General features: G+C 49.1%; 1 protein-coding gene and 1 long non-coding RNA gene across 52 annotated transcripts in view; one reads left to right on the plus strand and one right to left on the minus strand.

The window, feature by feature from the left end:
* The window catches only part of LOC138850245 (uncharacterized), a 514,649-nt gene that overhangs the window by 409,484 nt on the left and 77,582 nt on the right, over positions 1-27,583 (minus strand). For 46 of the 50 annotated variants that reach the window (XR_011389934.1, XR_011389944.1, XR_011389950.1 and 43 more), the window contains 2 exons: positions 23,069-23,248; positions 13,767-13,930 (listed from right to left, as the gene is read on the minus strand). The exons of 1 other annotated variant lie outside the window; for it this stretch is intronic. This is a non-coding gene — a long non-coding RNA (uncharacterized lncRNA). Of the gene's footprint in view, positions 1-13,766; positions 13,931-14,617; positions 14,747-23,068; positions 23,249-27,583 lie in introns of all 50 variants that reach the window. 3 more of the 50 variants (XR_011389943.1, XR_011389959.1, XR_011389948.1) reach the window with 3 other exon arrangements.
* Positions 2,211-10,915, plus strand: LOC138850228 (ral guanine nucleotide dissociation stimulator-like). 2 transcript variants are annotated; one of them, XM_070076532.1, is made up of 5 exons: positions 2,211-2,958; positions 4,747-4,940; positions 5,079-5,344; positions 6,064-6,279; positions 6,650-10,915. In XM_070076532.1, the coding sequence occupies exons 1-5, from the start codon at positions 2,780-2,782 to the stop codon at positions 6,812-6,814; spliced, it is 1,020 nt and encodes a 339-aa protein (XP_069932633.1). In that variant the 5' UTR covers positions 2,211-2,779; the 3' UTR covers positions 6,815-10,915. The 2 variants fall into 2 exon arrangements, with proteins under 2 accessions (XP_069932633.1, XP_069932632.1); XM_070076531.1 differs by having other exon boundaries at positions 4,747-5,344.

The following is a 27,583-nucleotide window of genomic DNA, read 5'->3' on the forward strand; positions in this document are numbered from 1 at the left end:
TAAAACACCAAGCAAACCAGACCTGGAAGGAGTCTATTTCCTCAGGCTTCCTTAGTATTGCACTCTTCTAAAGAGGCTGGACAATTTGAATGAGCTCAGACCTATTTTCAAATGGATGCCACTCTCTGTGGTCACAATGAAGCTTCCTAGCCAGTATTTGATCCCCCAGCCCTAGTGATTTTCTGTGAGGTCTTTTGCTCTATCGATAAGGTGGCCTGTTTCTGGGGCCCTGCATGCTGAAGATGGGAGATCTGATGCCAATTTGGGGGCATGGCTTTCAGGTGAGCTCTCTCACCTTCTCCTGGAGTTCTTGGACATGGCTGCTATCATAGCCAGAGACACTGAACCCGTATTCGGGGAAGATGCGCTTTAAGCTGTGACCTCAACATCTCCCGAAGGGGCAGGATCCACGACTCAAGATGCAGTTTAGAGTCTGTTGGGTCCCTAACCTTGGCTTTTCATGGGTCTCCATACCTTGCTTGTTTCTTAGGGGTTTTCCCAAAGGAACATGCTAGAGTGTCTGGAAATGATACGAAAAGGAGGTTTGGGACCCAGCTGTCTGTCTGTCTGCAGGCTTAGGGCCCTGTCTACATTCAAGTCTCTTGAGGGAGCTGAGGAATGGCACTGTGTTTGTCTCCTTGTGTACAGTTAAGGGGATGATATTGTGGCAGCAGCCCAGAGGGGCCTTGGCATATCTTCTTAAGGGAAAGGCTCCACAGAATGGAACTTTGAAGATGTGACCTCACTTCCTTGGTGATAGAACTTACACTCTGATAGCAACAGTCCTTAGCGGCTCACTTGATGGGAGACGTTCAGGAGAAGAAAATGTTCTCTCATTGCTGCCAATCGTTGCCAGGCTCTGGCCTTTTCCGGCGCTTGAGACATTGGCTCCGCTCTCACACGGGGTGTCTGTGGCCTCTTACTGCAAGGCCACCCCAGGGAACAGAACAGCCCAGGAGGCAGCCACAGGTAGCGGAACAGGCCCGTCCTGGCAGGGGATCACCTGTGACCCCATCTGGGTCTTCTTTGCCCCTCCCTTCACCATGACAGTGGCAGAAGAAGAAGGGCTCTTGCTGCCCAGCAACACGATTCACGTGTTGGAGCCTCCTGTGTCTTGCGTGTTCATACCCTATTTTGTGGACAGCTGGTTGGGCAAGTGGGTGTTGGGGGACCTCCTCTTGTCTTCTGGAGACCTCTCTGGCTGCACAAGGGTACAGAGGCCCTTACTTTCCCGACCTGGGTAACAGAATGCCTCATGGGGGGAATTATTCTCTGTGGGGACAGCCAAGCACGACACTGATGCCTCCGGTCTGGGCTGCCACACACTCTCTTTGCAGAGCTCCACACTCGAGTCCACAGACAGAACACATGAGGAAGCCACAGGCATCGTCAATGGACACGTGAGTCAGGCCAACAACGTGGCTAATGCCGGTGTGGAGTGAGCGAGGGGCCCAGGAGTACCCACGTGTTGGGGCACGAGATGACCACGGTGTGCCTAGAACCACATCCTGAAGGGAGGAACGCCCCTGGCTTTTGGCCTCGTGATCTCCCACTCAGTGACTGACCCCCATCCCACTCTCAAAGAAATCTCAGCCCCTTGGCAACTGGGTGTTGGGAAACTCCCTGTTCACACAAGCATCGTGTGTGGCCATGGTGCTGAATGTTTGCCCACCTAATCCAAGAATCCTATGCAGTCCTTAGTCAGCTCCACTGCCTTCCAGGTCTTCTCCAAGCTTTAGGACTCAGTGATCCTACCAGGAAGGTTTTCCCACACAAAAGGGCAGAGGGTTCAACCAAAAGGGTGAAGATACCATACAGGACTGGAGCCTGGCCCCCACCTGTTCTATTCCTTGGGACGACATTGCCCCTGTGGCCACACTTGCATGGCTGCTGGGAAGCACTGGGATTCAGCTGCATTGCCACGGCAGCGGTGCTGTAGTACACAGACTCACTGTCTCTCACGGAGCACAGTCAGCTCGGCTGCTCAAAGCACAGGAGCCCAGGTTGGGCAGCTCTCCCAACAGGAGTCACTGTTCCCATTTCTGGTGGCTGCATGTCAGGGCATGGCCAAGGTGATTTCTCAGGAGGGCTCATTGCCATCTCCATCCCCAGTTTCATTTCCTATGCTCCCCTGGGCTTCTCTGTGCCCCTGTCGCATCTGCCAATGAGCACAGCAAGGTAATGGGATGGGGCCCATGACATTTCTGGGGGTAAGGTCAATCACCTCCTTGCGGACTACTGGCCCAACTGCAGCAGTCACACTCAAGTGCTCTGGTGTCAGAACAACCCCACGTGTGTGTTGGGGATGGGGGCCACAATTCGGCTCTTAAAAGGCAGTGATGCCCTGCTGAGGACAAACTCCAAGGACCAGGCTGGCTGGGGACTGGCTCTACACATGTGTCGTTGTAATGCCTCAAGTCAGGTCACTTGGCAGAATGCCTGTGGTCATTACGCCACAGGCAGACACCTCTGACTATGGCTCTTTTCAGGATCTAGCCTCCCCTGGGGCTTCATATCCTACTCCGCCCACTTGTTTCCATTCTGCAGTCTGGTGGCAAAGCAAATCACACAGTTGCCCTCATTTCTAGCTCCCCCAAGGGGCACGGAATCATCTTTCACTGCTGGCCCCCTCGCAGGACTTTCTCATCCCTCAGTCCCTGTTCAGCCTCTTGGCCCCAACTGGGGTTTTCTCCCAACCCGGGTGTCTGCTCCCCTGTGCTCCCTGGAACTGCCACTGACTCACGTCCTTTCCGGTCCTCCCTAGTATGGAAATGGGTCCATGCTCTACTTGGCAGAGGTCTGTGCCATGCGGACCCTACAGCCAGACACTAAAGAGATGCTGCTGGATGCCCTGGTCCCGGGCCCCCTGGGAAAAAGGATCTGCTACTTCAACACCTTCCTGTGTACATACAGCGACTTCTCCACCATTCCGTATTACTTAGACCAGATATTCGACAGGTGGGTAGCTGCCTTTCAGCACTGCGGTGACGCAGAGATGAATCTTACATGTTTTAGATGACCTAAGCGACTTAAGACATGGCGGGCATGGAACGGGTGCCTTTCTCTGTGGACAGGGCTACTGGCACACTGCGTCACACCTCTTGATTTCCTTTCTCTGCACCCTCACGAACCAATGTTTCTACTCAGGTGGGAACCAGCCATGTGCCTCAATGGTTGGAAAACCTCCCAGATGGCGATCCTGCTTTCCCCTTTTTCAAGAATCAGAAATGTTTTCTTTCACAGGCAGAGTTAGACTGAGAGAAAGAGAGAATGCGTCCTTCTATCTGCTGGGTCACTCCCCAAATGGCTGCAAAAAGCAGGGCTCTGGGAAGCCGGGCTGAGGAGCCTGAAGCTATATCTGGCCCCCTCAGGGGTGCCAGGGGTCCAACTACTTAGGCCATCATCCGGCACTTCCCCAGGATCATTAGCAGGGAGCTGGACACCAAGGACAACAGCCAAGACTTGAACTGGCCAACCCTGATATGGTTTGCCAGCATCACATGTGGGCAGGGGCATTGGAAGCTGCTATGCCTTCGTACCGGCCACATTTCCTACTTGTTCCAGCTGCTCCTGTCCTCGATATATGCACAGAACAGCTGCCCTCAGGGTTGGTAGCAGTTGCCCAGACCCCTCATCGACCTGGCAGGTCTACAAGGAATCATTCACTCTACACATATATGGGAAGCCCTTCCCTTGTGCAGTTTTCCAGACACTTGCCACAAATCCAGTGAACAAAGCATTCAAGGGCCTCACAGTTGTGGGGAATCCGACCCTCACAGCCGAGATCCTATACAAGTCCTGTCCTGCAGCGGCAGAGCTGAGGCTTGCTGACCTCCTCTGGGAGTAGCTGCAACGTCCCCTACTCTGATCACAAGGAGAACCCCATGTCCCACTAAGATGCGGGGAGATTGGGGTGCAGATGCGGCCTTCTGTCACTCGAAAGAGTGGCAGGAAAATGAGGGCTGAGGCAAGGCAGAGGCAGACAGTAGGTGCAACTCCAACTTCTGGCCCCACCACATGCAAAGGAAGTGCTGAAGAGCAGTGCTATGGATAGGAGCAGACACGTTCTGCGGAGGAGTGGGCATGTTGGGGCTCACAGACAACACCCACATAGCCATGCCCAGGGCAGTTGCTTCCAGCTTTGCCTACCCTCCCTGACCACCCATCCCAACCCACCATCCCAGGAGCAACCTACTCCCAAGTCTGCTCAGAGCCAGAGCCTAGGGGCCTCCACCTGAGAAAACCATGGGAATGAATGGGAAGGCACTGAAAGGAACATGAGAAGGAAGCCATCCAAAGGAAAGCTACTGCCAGCAATGCCAGAATCCCTTGTGGGTGTTGGTTGGTGTCCCTGTTGTTGCAGTCCAGATTCAGGACCCTGCTCGGGGGTCTGGGAAAACCAGGGGAACATGGTCCAAGCATTTGGACCTCTGCCACCCATGTGGGAGACCTGGATGGAGCTCCTCACTCCCCGCATGAGCCTGGCCCAGTGCTGTCCACTGCCCATCCGGGGAGTCAAGCAGTGGATGCAAGACCTCTGCCCCGGTGTGTGTCTCTCCCTCTCTCTCTGTAACTCTTGGGATTCACAGTCAAGAAATCGCCTTGGAAAACAGCAAAGCATGGCATTGTCTTTAAGAAGCTAGAGTTCACCGGCAGGCTCCGTGCCCCACCCCACACAGGGAGTCCTGGAAGGGCAGCAAGCAGGGTAAGGTCACGTCTGACTCTGCTGCCCACTCTCCTCCCCAGGAACATGGCTTCCTGTTTGCAAAGCTGCAAAGCCAAGTACAAGGCCGAATTCTGCAATCGCACGGATCTCCCACTTCTAAAGATGAAGGTCGGATCCAAGCAGGTCCGCTTGCCCAGAGGAGACCTGCAGACCCATGCGTGCTTTCTGCGTGTCAGGATGGCCTACCCAAATCCCACACAGGCAGATGCAGTCGGTAAGATGCACTGCACTCCGCGAGATTCTCTCGGTGGGCTTTGGGGCTGGAGCCCCTTTAGAGGCAATGGGATCGCGCCTGGCTTTGGAGAGGCCATTGGAAAGTGCTTGATGTTGTTGACCCTTTCTCTTCTCCCAGCTCCTGCTCTATTTGCCAGGCTGCAGACATGCCAAACACTGGCTTTAGAGCCAGATCCCCCACTGCTCACAGAGCTAGAACCTCTTCTGGAGCCGGGATCCATTTCAAAACTGAGGCTGCCACCATGCACAGAATCAGCACCAAAGACAACTACCAAAGTCTCCTGCGCATGTCCGGGACCTGCAAACAACCAGCCTCGCAAGATGGCTAGCATCACCACATTCCCCGCCAAGCTGCTTGCGGAACAGTTCACACTGATGGACGCGGTGAGCAGCGGGCTTGTCTCGGCAGGGCCAGGCCCGAACACCCCTTTGGCACCAGCCTCCCCACAGCTGCTCCGACCAGAATCCAGTGGCCTGGCTGCAGTTCAGGCTTCAGGTCCCACCACCTATGTGACTGGACCAATGTCTTCACTCCCAAGGCTGCCTTTCTCCCATGGCTGGCAGAGAGGGCACCCAAACCACACCAGCTGCACAGTGACTCTCCAGATCAACTGACATGGGCCTGGCAGAAAGTAGGGCTGGATCTGACCCACAGGGTACTGGACGGGCCTAGGTGGAGGGCATCCAGGTCCACCCACTGCCTTCCCATCTGCCTGCGATGCCACAGCTGTCCTGGGTCCTAGCACACATATCCATATCAAACAGCAAGCACCTTGTTGGAGTTGCCACAGGGAGCGGCATTTCACAGGGACAAGGACTCCAGGGCAGATGCCGTGAGAGCAGAAGGATGAGATACTGGGCGGGATGCCTGGGAGCACACACCTCTGTCTCTTTCCTCAAGGCTTGGGAGGGTTGGGATCTGGGCTGGCAGGAGCGAGGCGACCTCAGTGGCAGAACACATAGCCCAGCTGCTCCCATGTTGGGGAGCTGCATGCCAAACTACCTGAGCTGCAGCTTCGAGCACTGTCACTTGCCGGGGTGGCTGGGCTTCACTGCATTCGAGCTAGGCTGGCTGTGCCCATGGGATACCCTCTTGCCCCCAGGAGCTCTTCCAGAATGTGGTCCCCTATCAGTGCCACAGCTCCATCCGGATCCAGCAGAACAAGGAGGTCAATGCGCAGCTGCCCCCTACTGTTCTCGCTGTCATCATCCACTACCACCACGTGGCCCATTGTGTTACTACCACGTGCTTGGGGGACCCCAGCATGAAGGCAGAGGACAGGGCCCGCGTGGTGGAACACTGGATCAAGGTGGCCAAGGTAAGCTGAGGCTGTCCCAGGGGCTCCCTCTCTGCACGGCAGGGACGTGCCACTTTGCTTCCTCAGCTCTCAGGTGTACAGTCTGTGGTCACAGATCCTGCCCAATCCCTGGGCTCTTGGGATCCACGAGGTGGCCTGATCTCACTCACTTGTCCCAGAACTACATGCTCACTTCCCGCCTAGGTCCCTGACATGGGTTGAAACCAATCTAGCCCATGTGAGCGTGGCTCAAGGGGGTCCCATCACTGACCTGCTCTGGCTCCCTGGCCAACTCTCTGATGCATGAGGGGGATGTCAGCACAGCTGGCTGAGCCTGGCTCAGGTGGGGCTCCAAGCCACCTACCTGCCATTCATCCGCTCCCTGCCCTAGGAGTGCCTGGCTCTCCGGAACTACTGCTCGGTCCACACCATCCTCTGCGCTCTGCAGAGCCACCCGGTACGCCAGCTGAAAACAACGTGGGGAGAAGTCTCCAGGTGGGTGTGCATCCCTCAAAGCACCTGGTGGACCCGGGACTACCTCGGGCCTAAGCACTAATCCTCCAAGACTCACAGAGGCTGGTATCCTGGGACACAGGGAGAGGCGTGGACTGCCGGGGGCAGGGGTGGGGAGCACCATCTTTCAGCGGCCCTGGGACATGAGGACTGGGTTTCTGCCTCAGGATGACATTTCCATTAGTCAGGCACATGTGGCTTCCAAACTACATACTTGCGCCTGTGCACCACGCAGCACTGGACCTGCCTGGGCACTCCAACTCTGTAAACACTCACACACACACACACACACACACACACATACACACACACAATCAAAACAGAAGATACTACCAGGCAGGGTGGATCCTCTGATCTTTGTTCTTAAACCAAAGGGGTTTGATCCACCACCTCACCATTCCATCCAAATATCTCCTGGTTTTCCCCTCACAACAGAAAAAGTGCCAGGAAATTTCAGCGTCTTTGCACACAGGACAAAAAAGTCAACAGAGATGTGCCCATGAAGGTAAAGTGGGGGCTCAGGGACTGGGGTGAGGGCTTGGCAGGAGGGGAAGGGGTGTGGCTGTAAGGGCATCAGGGCAGAGGGGAGCTTTTGGTGTCACTGAAAGTGTGCTTGAAAAGAAAACCTGGGGTGTGCCTGCTAGGACAACAGGCCAAGAGAGGGCTGTGTTCACAGGTCGTGGGATGCAGTCGGGCTCAGAGGGCAATGGGAATGGGCTGCAGCAAGAGCAGCTTGGCTCTCAGAGGGGGCTGTGAGCACCCACAGGTCTCTGGCTCCCATGCTGTTCCTGCTTCCCCCAGGCTGTGAGGTGGATGCGGCAGCAAGGGCTTCCTTCCATCTGTGCTGGGGCCCTAGAGGTCCTTTGGAAACCAGGCCTGCTACAGTGTTCTCTGTTGCAGCCTTCCATGGGGAGGGCTGCCAAGCCTGCCCCACACATTGCACAGCTTGGGAATGCCAGGGGCTGAGCAGTCCAGTGGGATGCCAAGCATTGGGTCTTACTGGCTGCCCTGGGAGCAGAACTTCTGTCTTCTCGAGGAGAGAAGCAAGCAGCATGAGCCTGTCTCTCAGTCTGCACAGGGAGCCTCATGTGCATCCAGGGAGGCAGGGTATGGGGTGCTGGGCCTGGCTTCCTCTCAGGGACACGCTGAGGCACAGGTCAGTCAAAGGATCCTTAGGGCAAGGGGGACCTGAGGTGGGAGGGGAGGCCAGCACCCTCTCCAGCTGAGGAGCAGGCACAGGGAGGCGTGGTCAATCCCCCAAAGCCACCTTCCCGGTGGGAGCTGCATGAATCCATACAGAGCACGTTGTGGGAGGAGGGGAGTGCAGGGTGGGCATTATACCAATGGAAGTGAGCCAGACATGCAGGGCTCAAGGTGGTTTGCACAAATGTGGGCCGGTCAGGAAAGGACTATCTCCCTGAACGTGACCCTGACCCTGGCAGATGGCGATCTGCAGGTTGCCCGCCCGGGAGCAGAACCCCCAGAGAACACAGATGCGGCAGCGGCTGCAGAAGAAGGCAAGTGTGCCTGGGGAGGGGGGGCAGGGGCTCCTGTCTCCCACTGGGGGCCCATGTCAAGGGAGCAGGGCCTTCTGCCTCCCTTGTTTGCCCACGCCCATCACCACAGTAGCTGAGAGACCCCAGTTGAGAGACCAGAGCTGAGGGCCTGAGCTGAAGGGCTCCCAGCAGACTTGGGCCTGAGCTGGGGCTGGCACCCCACAAGCTGACTTGTTATCATGCCATCAGGGCTCCCAGGGTTGTCCGATTCTAGAGGCAGTTGGCTGGATGCAGGGAGAATTGGGAAAGGCACTTTAGGGGCGGGGAGCTTCCCAATGGGGAATGTGGCCAGGGCTCCAGCAGCTGGGGTGGAGTGCATCTCAGGGGCCGGGCCTTGGTGGCACCTGAGAACAGCTGCTCACCACCACCACCACCTCATGGCACAGGGAGCCGTCCCCTTCCTTGGCACTTTCATCATGTATCTGGATAGGCTGGACATCGCCATGAAGGACTTCGTAGATGTGAGTGAACTTGCCATGGGTGGGGCAGGCTCCAGGACCCTGAGGCTTGGGGGGAGGGTCCTGGGCTGAGCTCTCAGCCCCCAGCTCCTTGCTGCCCATGTCTCCGGAGGCCTCACAAGCTGTCCCAGGGAGGAGGGCTCACCTGCATATCCCCTCTGAGTGCGGGAGCCTGCAACCAGGTGCCCATCCCTGTCCCCCAACGGTTGAAGCTGCATAGCCAGAGTCCCTGACTGCAAAGCTGCACAAGGTCTTGGCTGAGCCTGCTCAGCCTCTGAGTTGGGTGGCACCCAAGGGAAGGAGAGAAATTGGGCCCCTGTGAGGTCAGGCAGCACCCACATGCCTCAGTGCACCCATCCATTCCCAGGCCTCACTTTCCCTGCCTGCCATCAGACATGGTGGGGACAGCAGTTCCCTGAGCCTCAGCCACCATGTCCCCTTCTGCAGAGCTAACAGCCTGTCCCAGGGACACCTTCTTTTCCTTCCTCTTACCCAGAGGGGAGGGCCAGGGGCTAGTCACAGGCCAGGGGCTGTTCTGATGGACTCTGCCTTCCAGGGAAAAAACAACATGCTGAAAATGACAAAGGTGAGCAGCTCTGCCCTATCTTCCAGGCACAGAGGGGATGGAGGGGTCAGAGATGCCCTGGGCAGAAAGCCCAGGCTCCAGCCCATGCGTGTCTGTCTGCTCTCTCCACTGGGATGGATACACACAGAAGGAGGAGAGCATCCCTAGGGAGGCTGTGGCTAAGGGACTGGAATCCAGGAGAACTTCCTTCCTGGGCGAGGGGCTGTGTGTATGCTACTCAGAAGACAGCTTGGAGCCTGGAAGGGATGGCCAGGGAAGGCTTCTCTAGCTAAAAGACCCAGAGGCCAGCCCCCTGCCCCTGCCACAGTGTGCCCCTCCACCAGTCCCAGTGCAGGCCTGTCAGCATCCTCTCTGCCCCTCTTGCCCCAGGAGATAAAAGTTCTCCAAGAAATGCAGCGGCTCCAGGTGGCAGCCAGTCAATATACTTTGCTGCGCGACGCAGAGTTTGCACTGTGGTTCCAATCCATGGAGAGGCTCAGTGACACTAAGAGGTGAGTGCTGGGCAGGGATTGCGGGATGTCCAGGGTGGCAGATGGGGAAGGTTCTCCTGTTGTGCACTGAGGAGAGGGCTACCCATGGCTCCTTGGTCAGCAGAGGGCCTTACCCATGGGCAGTGCGGGGCTCTAGGACTGCGGCTGCAGGGCGGGCCCTGGAGGGAGCCTGAGATGAGCAAGAGTGCACTCATGGCTGCTTCTGTGTCCTGCAGCTACAACCTGTCCTGCCTACTCCAGCCCCTCTGCTAGAATGTCCACCTCATCCTCAAGGCCAAGAACATCAGGCCTTGGAGAACATCAGCATGACTGAGTCCCCCATGCAGGCAGAGAGTGGGGGCTGCAGAGTTCATCTGTGGGCTCGGGGACTGCACCGTGACACTCGCTCTGTTCCCCGCCGACCAAGCAACAACCCAGTGCCTGGGAGACTGGCCTCCCTCTCTCAGATGGGTGGTCACATCATCACCAATTTCACGGATTCCTCCTAGATTTTCCTATGTATATAGTTCACCATGATTAGTACCAGTTGGTTAGGCCTTTCATTAAAGTAGTATACATGGTAGACCATGAGTGTCCTTCTTCCTCTTTATCCCTTCCCTGCCCTGCTAATTAGAGACCATTCTCTAGATCCACAGACAAAGACATTCATGCAGATTCGAGAGGGGTGTGTCTCCCCATGCAAGGATGCCACACCATGAGTGCTCTTTCAGTTCTGAGGCTCCTACATGGAGCCCCATGCTGTCTCGTGGAGAGAGTCCCTCAGGGTCTTTTCTGAAGCGCAATTCATACATCCATCGGTATCTGGCGAGAACAACGCTCTCACTGCTTCTACACTTGCTCCCACGAGCTTTGGGAGTTTGCTGCTTAGGGCCCTTTAGGCTCAGATGGTGGTCCCCTCTATACAGTGTTATCCAAATGATGTGTGTCACCAGTGACCAGCAAAATGTCCCAAGAACACAACTCAGCCCTAGTCACTAGAGAGAATTCCCTGTGAGATTCAGTGGGAAATGCACATAATAAAAGTGCACAATCTTGGGAAGCCAACACTGACAAAAATTTCATCGATGTATACATATATATACACAGAGATTTGTATGTATTCAGGTGAAGTATCCACCTGCAGCAAAGGCATCCCACATGGGTGCCCGTTTGAGTCCCAGCTGCTCTGCTTCCTACCCAGCTCCCTGCTAATGGCCAGGGAGAGACATACAGCCTGGGAGACAGGAAGTGATATTTCAAACACCTGGGTCCCTGCCCCGCAGGTTGGAGACACATGCTGCGTTGGAGACACTGTACTTGACTCAAGTATTTGGGGACCGAACCAGCAGCTGGAACATCTCTGTGTCTCTGCCTTCCAACCAATGAGTCAGAATTCTTTCAAACATGAAAGCACAGGGGCTGCCACTGTGGCATAGCAGGTAAAGGTGATGCCTACAGTGCCGACATCCCATGGGGCCGCCTGTTCGAGGCCCGGCTGCTCCTCTTCTGATTCAGTACTCTGCTATGGCCTGGGAAAGCAGTAGGGTTTGGCACAAATGGTTTGGCCCCTGCACACTTGTAGGAGACAAGGCATAATCAAATGGCTCCTGGCTTTCGATCGGCTCACTCCCAGCCATTGCAGCCATTTGCAGAGGGAACCTGCAGATTGGAGGTCACTCTCTCACTCTTCCAGCCTCCCTGTCACTCTGCCTTTAATAAATATATCTTGAAAATAATTGAAACACAAATAATGTACTAAAGGAGTAACTTGAGCCAAGACAACCAAAGATCGGTCTAGTGGTCATGGTAAAACACAACCACAGAAACCACAGGTGCTCTAAATATATGCCATGATCATGGGAAAGATATCTCATGTTCCTATTTAGACAAATGAACAGTCATTGGACAATGTATGCTGAAACTGTGAAAATGTACAGTTTATACTGATATGGATTTGCCTTCTGGAAGCCTGGGATTCTAGGACAGGGTAGGAAGAGAGAACACCGAGTAGGAGCCCCAGTCAAAACCTGCCCATTGAATAGCTAGAGCTCTCCAAGAAGAGCACAACTTCCATAGCTTGTCCATGTTAGGTGAATCTACTGGGAGACGAGCATGGGGAATTGATGACACAGCTTCCTCTCCTTTCCCTATAGCCCTGAGATGCCTCTACACCACATCTCCAGTGTCCTACAGATGAGCAAACCTGGGGGTGGTCCTGGCGACACCTAGAACCCCACAGATCCAAAACACTTGACAAACGCTAAGCAGAAAAACATACCAAAGCACGTCCCAATTAACTGCTGAAAACCACTAGCAACACCAAAACCTTCAAAGATCAAAAATGAGAAGCTTCAGCCTGACTCACAAAATCCTTGAGCTGAAAGACAATGCATCAGTGCCTTCAGAACTTGGGAAAAACCATTTCCAACCTAAAAGTACATACATGTTTTCAATCCTACATTACAGGACAGTAAGATCAAAGCATAGTTAGAGATGCCAAGCATCAAAAACGCTTCTGTATGCCATTGCTCAGAACCTGCCAGAAGATGTGCTCCAGAAAATCAAGTGAGGAGGGGCCTGCATCCTGGCTCACTTGGTTATTCCTCTGCCTGCAGTGCCGGCTTCCCATTTGTATGCTGGGTTCTAGTCCCAGTTGCCCTCTTCCAGTCCAGCTCTCTGCTGTTGCCCCGGAGGGCCGGGAAGAATGGCCCAAGTGCTTGGGCCCTGCACCTGCATGGGAGACCTGGAAGAAGCACCTGGCTCCTGGCTTCAGATCAGCACAGCGCAGGCCATGGGGGCCATTTGGGGAGTGAACCAACAGAAGGAAGACCTTTCTCTCTGTCTCTGTCTCTCTCACTGTCGATAACTCTACCTGTCAACTAACTAAATATAAATAAATACATAAAATTTTTTACAAAATCAAGCATGGGAAAAAAAAAACTCTGAGGAAAACATGAAATACAAGATCAAAAGCATCATCAGCAAAGAAGTGAACACATTCCTAGAATGATGGGGAACAGAAACCCTAGGGTGACAACATCCACAAAGAGAAAAGCATCTAGAATCTACATTGGAGCAACTAGGAGGTGGTAGGGAAACATTCACCAAGAAAATGAAACTGAGAGAAAGTCTGTTAAGTATAGAAATGTTTATGAGACTGTAAGACAATGAAGAAATATGAGGATTCTATGAATGTTCAGCAAAATGACCTAAGAAAGGGTCAATATGGGGAGCAGGTGTTTCACGCATTGGTCAAGATGCCACTTGGGGATGCACACACCCCAGGGCAGAGGGCATGGGTTTGAGTCCTGGCTCCAATTCAGATTCCACCTTCTTGCTCATGTGCACCCAGAGAGGTGGTCAGAGAAGCCTCAAGTACCTGGAGCCCTGGCACACGAGTGCTAGACCCAAATGCAGTTTCAGGCTCCTGGATTCAGCCTGACCCAGCCCTTGGCTGCTGCGAGCATTCAGGGAATGAACCCAGCAGATGGACAATCTCTGGGTCCCACTGCCTTTCACACAAATACGTTTTTTTAAAAAATCCAAGTAACACAACTCATTGTTCAAGAGCATCATGATAATTAGCACTGGTCTTGATGATCAAGAGTCCTTATGGAATTACAATGATGTAAATGCTGCATACTCAACTAAGCAAACCCTGACATATCTGTACTAGGGCCCTGGAGGGACAACCAAAGTTCATTGCCTAGTTGGCAGTGGAGAGTCAGGGGGGAGAGAGCTCCATATTTCCCCATGTTGAGAAGCACAGCACCAGCATGTGAGTTAAGGACCAAGGTGTGGAGCTCAAAAGAAAGCTCTGAGAGTGAAAAGGATGATCCCTGAGAAACGGTGGGAGAAACACCAAAAGGCCTTGATGAACATATGTTATAAAAGAATAGGAGTTTCTGAAACGATCCATTCTTACCTTAGCAAACTCAGAGAGCCTGTCATCACTCGTCAAAGACTGCCGACTTGCACAAGAAGCACAGTCTGAGGGACCCACGGCACCCTTGCCATCTTCAAGTTCGTTACATTCACCAGCACCTTCCCTGTCCCTGTCGAGCTCCCAGTCAGGGAAATGCAATTCACCTAAAAAGGCACAAGTTGCAACTTGCTTCATTTCAAATCATTAAATGGTTTACAACTATTTGTATTCTCAGTAGTTAGTATAGCCCTGTTCCTGAATAAAGGTTAAAACTACATTCAGACAGTGAAAAAGTTATCCCTGGCCTCTTTTCTAGTCACTTGGTTTCTCGCATCTCTTAACCCCACCCAATCAAAGTTAACCACATTTGTTAGCTCTTGGATACCCTTGCCGAGTCTCCATTGCCTGTGCAAGTAACTAGCTAACTGTGCATGTTGTATTTACCTCCTTTCATACAAACCATGATCTTTTTCACTTCACATCATTAAGGTGATTGTCCTTACCACTAAACAGGGAATGCCCTCAGTCCCAAATGTCCTTGTAAAAGGAGGATATTTTCAGCTCAGAAGACCCAGCAGATATCAAAGGAAATAACTCAGCCAAGTGCAAAAGAAAATAGAACATTGGCCATCTTCTAGAGAGGCTGTCTGTACAAACCTAACTTGTTCATATTAAGCGTAAGTCGCTAATAGGAACGGTGAGGATGAAAAGTTACCAGCTTACTTTGAGTGCATTAAGATGTCTAAATAGTCTAGTTAAGCTATCTCTTTTAAGATTTGGAAAAGTACATGATTTCTACAATTCTTGTCTGTGTCTATCAACTGGGGTGTGTCCTTCAGGGGATGCCTCACCTCAGAAGACCTCTTTGGGAGTGTCCACGGGGACTGATGCTGTCACTGTAATCTACTGGGGAGACATTGGAGAAACTCTAAAACTTTCCGCAACACACAGGAATGTCCTCCTCCTCACAACAGTGGTATCTGGACCCAAGCGATAACAGTGCCAAGACTGAGAAACCCTATTTTCAACTGTCTAAACCATGAGGCAACACAAACTGCTCACAGCAAACAAAACTCGTGAAAGTTACACTCCCATCACACATGCACTGTTCTAGTCTTGTCCCAATAACCACAAGTTAGCCAGGCAGTAGTGTGGGTGTAGCATTCGGTAGGAGTTCAGAGAACTGGCTTTGAACTCAAAGGGATCTAACAATGAACCCCAACAGAGTTTACACATCCAAACTCAAGTTGTTACCAATAATACCAGTCCTAGCTCTTAGTCGTTACTGTAAGAAACATTACATCAGAAAGCATTTCGAAAGGCTTGGCAAAGAGGCTAAGACTCACAAAAACATCAAAACCTATAATGGACTGGAGCAGGGGCAGGGCCAAGATGGCGGAATAGTGAGGGCGCACACTGATAGTCTGTGAAAATTTAGTTTAATAAAAGTGGAGTTTTGATAGCCTCAGAAAAAGGATTAGGAAAAAATTGCAGAGGAAACTCTTCGGGATCTAGTGGCTGTGACTCGGAGGATCTCCTGGGAGAACAAGGTCACCCACCGCGTGGAAGCTGAGCCGCGGGAGCTGCAGGGTCTGGGCGCCAGTGCAGGAAGGGGAGTGGATGTCACACAGACATCAGCGGGGAGAGTTGGGTAGCCCAGGGCTCCGAGTCCATACGTCGGCTCTGGAAGGGGAGGTGAGCTCAGTAACCCGAGACATTGGCGGGGAGACGGTGGTCTGAATCTAGAGGGGAGCAGGAAAGTTCACCAGACTGACTACAGGAGAGAAGGAAAAAAGGTGGGGGCTTTCTCTCTCCGCCAACCTTGCAAAGGTTGCAAGGTTGCAAGGTTGCAAGGTTTGCAAGAGTTTGCAAGAGTTTGCAAGGTTTGCAAGAGACAAAGAGCAGACCCCCACTCTGGATTTACATAACAGGGGAGAGCTAAGGAACTGAGTCACTACAATTCAGTAGCCTAGGCAACCCAGTGGGAGTCCAGAGGAGAAACAGAGCCTGCACAGACTCTTTGGGTAGAAGCCAGAGATCAGAAGCTAAATACCATCAATTCTGCACAGCCATGCGGTGCGGTATTACTTACCTCCTGAATAAGTAAATAAAATAAATAAATAAATAAATAAAAAGAGAGAGATTTACCATGCATAACCTGAGGGTGTCACCTTTGCACACCCATAACAAGCAGAGCTCTCAGGACACACCCATCTCAAGCCTCCAAGGCTCCTCCAACAGCAGGCAGTCCACTTAACACAGACATAGTATAAAATAAAATTTAAAAAAAAAAAAACGCACAGTGACGAAAGAAGAATTAACTATGCCAAGCAACAACAAACACAGAAATCAAGGGAACAAGATCAACGATGACACTATGATGCCTCCAAATAAACAAAACACCCCAAGCCAAGATTATGAAGATGATGAGATAGAAGAAATGCAAGATACGGATTTCAAAAATTTATGATAAGAACATTCAGAAGTTTTCAAAAGCAAATCCTTGAACTACAGAAATCCTTATTGGACAGGATTGAAAATCTCTCTCGTGAAAATGAAATTTTAAGGAAGAATCAAAATAAAATGCAGAAACGAGTAGAATAAGAAAGTGTGATAGGGAAGAGAAATCAAAATGAAATGAAGAGCTCAATAGATCAAATGACAAACACATTAGAGAGCCTTAAAAACAGAATGGGTGAAGCAGAAGAGAGAATATCGGACTTAGAAGACAGAGCACAGGAAATCATACAGTCAAACCAAAGAAAAGAAGAGGAAATTAGAAATCTAAAAAATATTGTTGGGAATCTACAGGATACTATTAAAAAACCCAACATTCGAGATCTAGGAGTTCCTGAAGGCATGGAGAGAGAGAAAGGATTAGAAGGCCTTTTTAGTGAGATACTAGCAGAGAACTTTCCAGGTCTGGAGAAGGACAGAGACATCCTGGTACAGGAAGCTCATAGAACCCCCAATAAACATGACCAAAAGAGATCCTCACCACGACACGTGGTAATTAAACTTACCACAGTGAAACATAAAGAAAAGATCCTAAAATGTGCAAGGGAGAAACGTCAGATTACTCTCAGAGGATCTCCAATTAGACTCACAGCAGACTTCTCATCAGAAACACTACAGGCTAGGAGGGAATGGCGAGACATAGCACAGGTGCTAAGAGAGAAAAATTGCCAGCCCAGAATATTATATCCTGCTAAGCTCTCATTTGTGAATGAAGGTGAAATAAAGACCTTTCATAGCAAACAGAAATTGAAAGAATTTGTGGCCACTCGTCCAGCCCTGCAAAAGATACTTAAAGATGTGTACACTCAGAAACACAGAAACACGGCCATCAATATGAAAGAAGGTAAAGGAAGAAAAGCCACCAGTAAAAGAGCATGGGAAGCTCAAAGCATATACTAGAAAATATCTCCGGGAAAATGGCAGGGCAAAGTCACTACGTATCAATAGTCACATTAAACATTAATGGTCTTAACTCTTCAGTTAAAAGACACCAATTGGCTGATTGGCTCAAGGAACACAACCCAACTATTTGTTGCCTACAAGAAACACATCTCTCTGACAAAGATGCATGCAGACTGAAAGTGAAAGGTTGGAAAAAGATATTCCATGCCAACCAAACCCCCCCCCCAAAAAAAAGCAGGTGTAGTGATATTAATATCAGACAAAATAAACTTTGGAAACGTATATTCATTAAATAAAAGTTAAAAAAAAATCAATGCACAAAAATCAACAGCCTTTGTATACACAAGCAATGCCACGGCTGAGAAAGAACTGCTAAGATCAATCCCATTCACAATAGCTACACAAACAATCAAATACCTTGGAATAAACTTAACCAAGGACGTTAAAGATCTCTACGATGAGAATTACAAAATCTTAAAGAAAGAAATAGAAGAGGATACCAAAAAATGGAAAAATCTTCCATGCTCATGGATTGGAAGAATCAACATCATCAAAATGTCCATTCTCCCAAAAGCAATTTATAGATTCAATGCAATTCCAATCAGGATACCAAAGACATTCTTCTCAGATCTAGAAAAAATGATGCTGCAATTCATATGGAGGCAAAAGAGACCTCGAATAGCTAAAGCAATCTTGTACAACAAAAACAAAGCCGGAGGCATCACAATACCAGATTTCAGGACATACTACAGGGCAGTTGTAATCAAAACAGCATGGTACTGGTACAGAAACAGATGAATAGACCAATGGAACAGAATTGAAACACCAGAAATCAACCCAAACATCTACAGCCAACTTATATTTGATCAAGGATCTAAAAACAATTCCTGGAGCAAGGACAGTCTATTCAGTAAATGGTGCTGGGAAAACTGGATTTCCACATACAGAAGCATGAAGCAAGACCCCTACCTTACACCTTACACAAAAATCCACTCAACATGGATTAAAGACCTAAATCTACGACCTGACACCATCAAGTTATTAGAGAACATTGGAGAAACCCTTCAAGATATTGGCACAGGCAAAGAGTTTCTGGAAAAGACCCGGGAGGCACAGGCAGTCAAAGCCAAAATCAACTATTGGGATTGCATCAAATTGAGAAGTTTCTGTACTGCAAAAGAAACAGTCAGGAGAGTGAAGAGATGTGGGGAGCAATGCGGACTAGACTAAGTTACTCGAATTAGGACTTATTCTATGCATCTGCTCTCCCACAATATGGCGCTGGGAGAGAAGTAAACAGCTTCCGCACAGCTGCCTCCAGTTCAACCAATGGACTGTAGGACTTGCTCCTGATTGGAGAGCAGCGTACTCGGCATGTGGGCAGCCGAGTTAGGATTGGCGGAGGAGGACTATAAAGGAGGAGAGAGACGGCATGCACCGGGAACATCTATGGGGAACATCTAAGGGAACCCGTGCAGCCCCCCAGAGAGCCGGCCGGCGGTGTGCCGCTCCCCTGCGGAAGTGGGGAATGCGGCCAGGGGGAACTGCCCTTCCACGGAGGTGGAAGGGATAGTAGCCAACCCGGGAAGAACCAGCAGCAAACCCGGGGAGGGCCGAGCAGACGAAAGAACAGCGCAGGGTCCTGTGTCGCTCCTCCGCGAAGAGGGGGAGCGACATAATGGTGCCGTGACTCGGATAGGAAACCTAGAACGGATAGCAAACTTAGGAGGGAAGAAACGGGAAGAAATGGGAAGAATTGGGAAAATATCGGAGAGAGAGACTAGCAAACAGCCTAGGGAAAAGCCGGACGAAAAGGGTGCCGGAAGAAACTATTGAAAGCCTAGGCATAGACTCAGATACGGACTACGGGGGGAAGCTGGGAGAAATCTCTAAGGGCGAAAGTGAAAGTGAAAGCTAGAACAAACAGACTCAGATGCGGACTGTGGGGAGAGGCCAGGAGAAATGAGGGAGGAGTATTGTTGGAGGAAAGCTTGGGGAAACATACCGGGTAGAGAAAAATGTTAGGGAAATTGAAGCCGTGGGGGGCAGGCCAAGGCGGACACGAAAGCCACTTTGGGATTCTCAAGTTAGCCCGGGAATAGGGGGCGAAAAGTTGAAACCAGAAGCTGAAACGTGAGCCAGGTTGGGATCCGTCTGATTAGCCCGGGGAGCAAAGGACGGGAAGCCAAACCGTGGGGCGGAGACGTACGCTGGGTTGAATTCGCCAGGCTAGCCCGGGGAACTTAGATGGAATGCTAGTGGTGGACACGTAAGCTACGCTGTGTTACTCGCGGAAGCCGCCGCGTGCAGAGAGAGCGTGCGGGGCACAAGTAGATAGGGAACGGGGCTGGCGAGGCCGTGGTTCAGACGCGAAAGGGTTAAGTGCGAGACCGCGGAGCGCGCGAAGCCGAGCCGCGCAGATGAGGCGCGGGCTGAAGCTGCGCGGAGCCGTGAAGCTGCCGGCAGCGCGAGGCGCCGGGAAGCTGCAGGGATAAGAGAAATAGAAGTTTAGAAATAAAATGAGAGAAATAAGAATGCTGGGAGATAGAAGTAAAATGGGAGAAATAGGAATGCCCGGAGATAGAGAAATAGAGAAATAGAAAGGCCTCCCCTCAACATGGCAACGAGAAAGTTTGGATTCGGTCTGCCTGATTAAGTGAGGCGATGAGCACGATGAGCACCTGCGGCGGCTAGCAGCTTATGCGCCGCAGGTCACCGAAGACAGGCACGAATTAACATCAGTAAAGCTTCCCCACAATGCAACAATTAGGAGGCTTGGATTCGGTCTGCCTAATTAAGGCGGTAAGCGCCAGCAAGCAGCTCGACCAAAGCATGAGCTGCAGGTCACCGAAGATAGGCACAAACCAACACTAATAAGTCTCCCCCACAATACGGCAATGAGAAGGCTTGGATTCGGTTTGCCTGGTAGGTTTTGTAAGCACCTGCAGGCAGTTCTAGCAGAGCAGAGCATGCGCTGCAGGGCACCGAACACAGGCACGCATCAGCGCCTAAAAACCTCCTCACAACATGGCGAAGAGAGGACCCGGATTCGGTTTGCCTGATAGGACTTGTAAGAGCCTGTGGCAACTCTAGCAAGTAGAGCAGAGTGTGTGCCGCGGGACACCGAAGACAGGCGCGTATCAACGCTAAAAAATAAAAAGAAAGGGGGATCTGTGGGGAGCAATCCGGACTAGACTAAGTTACTCGAATTAGGACTTATTCTATGCATCTGCTCTCCCACAATATGGCGCTGGGAGAGAAGTAAACAGCTTCCGCACAGCTGCCTCCAGTTCAACCAATGGACTGTAGGACTTGCTCCTGATTGGAGAGCAGCGTACTCGGCATGTGGGCAGCCGAGTTAGGATTGGCGGAGGAGGACTATAAAGGAGGAGAGAGACGGCATGCACCGGGAACATCTATGGGGAACATCTAAGGGAACCCGTGCAGCCCCCCAGAGAGCCGGCCGGCGGTGTGCCGCTCCCCTGCGGAAGTGGGGAATGCGGCCAGGGGGAACTGCCCTTCCACGGAGGTGGAAGGGATAGTAGCCAACCCGGGAAGAACCAGCAGCAAACCCGGGGAGGGCCGAGCAGACGAAAGAACAGCGCAGGGTCCTGTGTCGCTCCTCCGCGAAGAGGGGGAGTGACAAAGAGACAACCGACAGAATGGGAAAAATATTTGCAAACTATGCAACAGATAAAGGGTTCATAACCAGAATCTACAAAGAGATCAAGAAACTCCACAAAAACAAAACCAACAACCCACTTAAGAGATGGGCCAAGGACCTCAAGAGACATTTTTCAAAAGAGGAAATCCAAATGGCCAACAGGCACATGAAAAGATGTTCAAGATCACTAGCAATCAGGGAAATGCAAATCAAAACCACAATGAGGTTTCACCTCACCCCGGTTAGAATGGCTCACATACAGAAATCTAGCAACAACAGATGCTGGCAAGGATGTGGGGAAAAAGGGACACTAACCCACTGTTGGTGGGAATGCAAACTGGTCAAGCCACTAAGGAAGTCAGTCTGGAGATTCCTCAGAAACCTGAAGATAACCCTACCATTCGACCCAGCCATCCCACTCCTTGGAATTTACCCAAAGGAATTTAAATTGGAAAAAAAAAAAAAAACAAAAAAGCAGTCTGCACCCTAATGTTTATTACAGCACAATTCACAGTAGCCAAGACCTGGAACCAACCTAAATGCCCATCAACGGTAGACTGGATAAAGAAATTATGGGATATGTACTCTTTAGAATACTATACCGCAGAAAGAAACAACGAAATCCAGTCATTTGCAACAAAATGGAGGAATCTGAAACACATCATGCTGAGTGAAATACGCCAGTCCAAAGGGACAAATACCATATGTTCTCCCTGATCGGTGACAACTGACTGAACACCAAAAAGGAAACCTGTTGAAGTGAAATGGACACTATGAGAAATGGTGACTTAATCAGCATAGCCCTGACTGTTAATGAACAACTTAATACATTAGCCCTCTTAGTAGTTTTTCTGTTGTTGTCTGTTCTACTTAATATGACTGGTTTAACTCTGTAATTAATACACAGTTATTCTAAAGTGTTGAAATTTAACTGAAATGTGATCCCTGTTAAACATTAGAGTGGGAATAAGAGAGGGAAGAGATGCATAATTTGGGACATGCTCAAGCTGACTTGCCCCACATGGTAGAGTTAGAAACATACCAGGGGACTCCAAGTCAATCCCATCAAGGTGGCATGTATCAATGCCATCGCACTAGTCCAAGTGATCCATTTCAGTTCACAATTGATCATAATGAAAGGACTAAGAGTCAAAGGGAGCACATAAACAAGTCTAGTACCTGCTAATACTAACCAATAGAATAAATAAAGGGGAGAGTGATCCAACATGGGAAGCGAGATACTCAGCAGACTCATGGAATGGCAGATGTCCTAAACAGCACTCTGGCCTCAGAATCAGCCCTAAAGGCATTCGGATCTGGCTGAAAAGGCCAGGAGAGTATTTCAGGCATGGAAAGCCAAGATACTCTGGCAAAAAAAAAGACCTAAATGAAAGATCTCTGTGAGTGAGATCCCAGTGGAAAGAACAGGTCTTCAAAGAAGGAGGTACCTTCCTCTGAAGGGAGGAGAGAACCTCCACTTTGAATATGACCTTGTCTAAACAAGATAAGAGTCGGAGAAATCAAAAGGCTTCCATAGCCTTGGAAACTCATGACTGGAGCATAGGGAGATTACTGATGCCATAAACAGGAGTGTCAATTTGTAAAGTCAACAACAGGAGTCACTGTGCACTTACTCCTCATGTAGGATCTCTGTCCTTAATGTGCTGTACATTGAGATTTAATGCTATAACGAGTACTCAAACAGTATATTTCACTTTGTGTTTCTCTGGGGGTGCAAACTATTGAAATCTTTACTTAATGTATACTAAACTGATCTTCTGTAAAAAAAAAAAAAAAAAAGAAATTATCAATTCCCAACTTGGATCTCACTGGGATTAAACATGACAATAGGTCTGATCTGATTTCATCATCATTTAAAAAACCATCTATTATTTTTCACTTTATGTTTCTGTGTGGGAGCACACTGTTGAAATCTTTACTTAATTTATGCTAAACGGATCTTCTGTATATAAAGAGAATCGAAAATGACTCTTGATGTGAATGGAAGGGGAGAGGGAGTGGGAAAGGGGAGGGTTGCGGGTGGGAGGGACGTTATCGAGGGGAAGCCATTGTAATCCAGAAGCCGAACTTTGGAAATTTATATTCATTAAATAAAAGTTAAAAAAAAAGCTATAATAACTTTGAGAATGATTTCTTCGCCCAATAATGAATCCAATATGGAACAAAACCTAACTTTCCTACAACATTAGAAACTTACCATCACTGGCCCCATCTTCTGGACCCAAAATATCCCCGTTCCAAATCCTCTACATTCTAGAGCCATGTCCATTATCCCTATGTGATTCAGAGTGTGTCTTCACTTCATTTGACACATCGCTTCCATTGGAACTCCAAGTTACATCAGTCAACACACTGTTACTCTTCGAAGTGAGAGTTTCTGACAATGAAAAAAGAAAACACATCAGTATGTCAGCCACTGTGGTCATTTATCTAAAGGAAATTGTAAGCATGCTACTTGCCACAATCACAAAGATACAAAACTCTGACAATACTGAAAGCAATGTCTTATGTCCAATCCTCTTGCCTCAAGTTTGAAGAACAACCTAAGATTCTTTGAGTTAAGGCCAAGTTACAACAAGAAAAAAAAGGAGAACCTGCTGAGATAGATTAATCAATTGATAGTAGAAATGAAAGATCTCCGTGAGTGAGATCCCAGGGGAAAGAAGGAGCCATCCAAGAAGGAGGTACCTTCTTTCTCTGAATGCTGGAGAGAAATTCCACTTGAAGGATGGCCTTATCTAAACAAGGGCAGAGTTTGTGAACTCAAGAGGCATCCATACCCTTACCAGCTCATCACAAGAGCCTCGGCTGATCACTGACAGCATAAATAAGAGTGTCAATTGTTAAATCAACAGCAGAAGTCACTGTGCACTTGCTCCTCCTGTAGGACCTCTGTCCTTAACGTGGTGTACTATGAGAATTCACGGTAAAACTAGCCTTCAAACATTACTTTCCACTTTGCATGTCAGTGTGGGTGCAAGCTGTGAAAATCTTTACTGAGTATAGAGTTGGTCTCTATATAAAGATAATAAAAAATGAATCTTCATGAAGAATGGGATGCGAGAGGGAGTAGGGGGTGGGGTGGTTTGGGGGTGGGAGGGCAGGTAGGTGGGAAGAACAGCTACAATCTGAAAGCTGTACCTATGTAATTTATCTAGTAAATAAAAGCTTTCTATAAAAATAGATACTAGATATTAATAAATAGAGCACAGATATAATAACAATAATAATAACAATAATAATAATAGAAAGAATCAAAACAGACTGAATGCTCCAACATGGGAAGTATTGCATATAGCAGCCTCCCAGAATGACAATGACCTCAAATAACACCCTGGCTCAGAATCAACCCTGAAGACATTCTGATGTGGCTAAAACACCTATGAGAGCATGTCAGGCATGGGAAGACAAAACACTGTGGCACACAGGGTTCCCCATGAAGCACTTCTGTGGGTAGACCCCAAGAGAAAGAAGTGGTCACCCACAAAGGATACACTTTATTCAGAAGGCACAAAAGAACTTCCTCTTCCCCGTGGCCCTGTCTAAATATGGAAGGAGTCAGTGGATTCCACAGGCTTCCACAGCTGAGGCAGCTCAGGTCAAGATCCTCAGGTGTTCGCTGATGTGCTAATTCTGAAATTCTCAACAGGGGTCACTGTGCACTGACTTCCCATGCAGGACCTCTCTGCTCAGAGTTGAGGTATGTGAGTTAACAGTACCACTTGGTCACAAAGATCTACCACACTTTCACGTGAATGACACCATCTATGGATTATAAGCTAGAAGAATGTCTCATGCTCGCAAAAGTCACACCGCCCTTGGGTTCTTCTCCAAAGTTAACTCACTCCACCGCAACAGATACTATAGACATACCTAAGTCAAATCGCAGAAAGCCTTACTTTCATTGAATTCAAAAGCACTTTCATCTCTTGTTTGTTGTAAAAACAAGCCTGCCGGTGTTCTAGTGCATAGTAGGGTAATAATACTTCACCAAACATACAGTCTTTTCTCAAAAGCTAGAAGAAAGACTTCTAAATGTACATACTACAAAGAAACCTTGAATAGGGAAGCGGTGGATGCGGATGACCTAATATGATCATTTACATGTATGCACTTAGGGCAATATTACATTATACCACATCAATATGTACAGCTACTCTTTGTCAACAAATAGAGAAACACATCAAAAAGGAAATACATCATTGTTCAGTGAAATGCATCTCCAAATGCTCACTCTTTTTCATAGAAGTATATGCCATTCCAAAGTTTCCAAATACGTATAGTATTCAGCCCGTCATGTTTTGTTAATAAGTTCTAGGTAAATTCTACTCCTGTCAGAGAAGATGCCCCTAAAGGAGACAGAGGAGGAAGAGAGGTGGGAGGGCTGCTGTGAAGTTAGGTATGGTGGGAGAATCACTATGTTCCGAAAGCCGTGTTTAGGAAATGCATCAAGTTGGTATAGCTTCCATAAAAGGTGTCTGGGAAAAACTGGAAATAAAATAATCCAGGATTCCATGGCTGGCTGTGCACTGTATAGAGAAAATCAGTGTCTATGGGGGCTCTTTGCTGTACACCCAGGGCAACGCTCTTTCCGTCTTTTCTCTAGGAGATCCCACTTGGAAAGAAATTATGGACATCTAGTAGTCTATTTTCCTGTCTCGTCTAGTAGTAGAGGGTACACTGCGCTTCGAACAAATCCAAGACTGATGCTTGCTTTTGTGGAGTGGGAAGTAAGGGTGTGACAGTCAAGGGATACTCTTAACAAAAGAAACATGGGTTGAGAAGGAATTTAGCCTAATGGCTTAGATGCTTTGATGGTGAGTTCCGATGCCCATTTCTCATATCAGAGTACCTGGTTTTGATACTCATCTCTGGAGCCTAACTCCAGTTTCTTACTAAAATACCTCTGGGGAAACAATGGTTCCTATAACAAGTTCCACGCTATTCACATGGGCGACCTGGGTGGAATTGCCAGTTCCCAGTTGCAGTCTGGCACATCTCAAGGCACTTGCAGGACTGGGAAGTGAATTAGCAGTTGGGAGCTCCTCTCCTCTCTCTGTCTCTGTTCCTTTATAATGTTAAGATGGGAAGCGTGGCAAAGGCCCTGCCAACTCGGAAACAAAATGCGTTAGTTATAAATGAAAAGGCTGTTATATTCAGCCACACACAAACCTTAATTCATGCATGGCAAACCAAGATAAAGGAAAAACAAATACCAACTAGGAAAGTGTAGGTGGTCTGCCTAGTATATCAAAACGAAAGAAACCTAACGTACACATTGTTCTTGGAAACGAGGGAGAAATGGCCAACATTCCAACAGAAAGATGGGCAAAGGACAAGGACAGTTGACAGGAAAACGGACACAAGTGGCTTTTCTTCCAATGGAAAGAGCGCCACCTTTCTCCTGTGCAGGGCAATGCAAATAAAAACTGCACATCTCTCATTTGGCTACAATTCAAGTACTTGGCAGCATATATTGGAATAAGAAGACACTCCTCGAGGAGTGGTAATGAACATGCGAAACCATGCAACCTCTATCAAAGGGGAATCTAGCAATAGAGTTCTACAGTAGATCTGCCATTTGCACTGGCACTGTCACTTCTGGGAGTTAACTCCACAAGTATAGGGGCATATGTGGTTTCTGTGTTTGTGTTGCTAACACTCAATGCCTGAGACTGGATAATCTGTGAAGATCAGAAATTTATAGTTCTCACACCTAGAGCGCCTGGGAAGTCCAACATCAGGGCATCAGCATGCTTTGTCTGATGAAGGTCTTACTATTGCATTGTCACATGGTGCAAGGCTGAAGGCAGAAGGGCCAGAGAGCAAATCAGCTGAACACCACATGGAGCCTGTTTGACAGGGACCTCAATCCCCGGTTTCAGTAAGGCCCAGCCACGACCGTTGTGGGTATTTGGAGAGTGAATTAGTGGATAGAGATTCTCTCTCTCTCCGTTACTTTGCTTGTGTCTGTCTGTGTGTGTGTGTGTTGTGTGCGTTTCCACATCTCAAGAAAACTAAAAGAAGAATCCATCAAAGCCAACCATTATTCTACAGTGAATACTCTAAAATAGACAAAATTCACAGTCTGCTCAGTTCTTTAGAGGTGGACTAAATCATGGTCCAATTTCTAGAGCACAGAAGGAAACAAACTCACCCAAAGCCTAATGACCCTTCTTGTATTTTTATTTTTAATATCTTTCCTGATTTACTTGGAAGATTTCTGGGTTCATATTTCATATTTCTTGATTTAGTATAGAAAGGTAGAGTGACAGCGAGGGAAAGACAGAGTAGTTTCCATTCCCTGGTTCACTTCCCAAATCCTGCAACAGCCAGGGCTGGCTGGACTAAGCCAAAGCCAGGAGCCAGCACTTCAATCTGGGTCTTGGAATTGTGTGGCATTTTGTCATCCGTTGGGGCATAGTCTGTTTCACAGGTGCATCTGCAGGCTCTTCTATCAGAAGCACAGAGGAACAAGGACTCCAAAAGGGGATATGAATGTCCCTTGTGGTACTTTAATCACTGGACCAGATGCCCACCACAAGAGTGATGATTTATTCCAGTCAATGTCTGCTAAGTCCTTTGTATGAGAGCAAATTAGGAAAAGCAAGCAAAAGGAGAGAAGTCACATCCCCAAAACTGGCTTAACGCACAGCATCACAATGTTCACCCACAACTTCACTTCAACAATGGCCAAGGGCAAGGACAGACA

Source organism: Oryctolagus cuniculus, chromosome 6 (assembly GCF_964237555.1).
Source record: "Oryctolagus cuniculus chromosome 6, mOryCun1.1, whole genome shotgun sequence".
Lineage (NCBI taxonomy): Eukaryota > Metazoa > Chordata > Mammalia > Lagomorpha > Leporidae > Oryctolagus > Oryctolagus cuniculus.

Coding starts and splice junctions, on each gene's coding strand:
- LOC138850228 (XM_070076531.1), top strand. CDS start 2,780: ATGCTCTACTTGGCAGAGGTCTGTGCCATGCGGACCCTACAGCCAGAC. Junction 2,959..4,746: donor TTAGACCAGATATTCGACAG/GTGGGTAGCTGC, acceptor TCTCCTCCCCAG/GAACATGGCTTCCTGTTTGC. Junction 5,345..6,063: donor AGTTCACACTGATGGACGCG/GTGAGCAGCGGG, acceptor TCTTGCCCCCAG/GAGCTCTTCCAGAATGTGGT.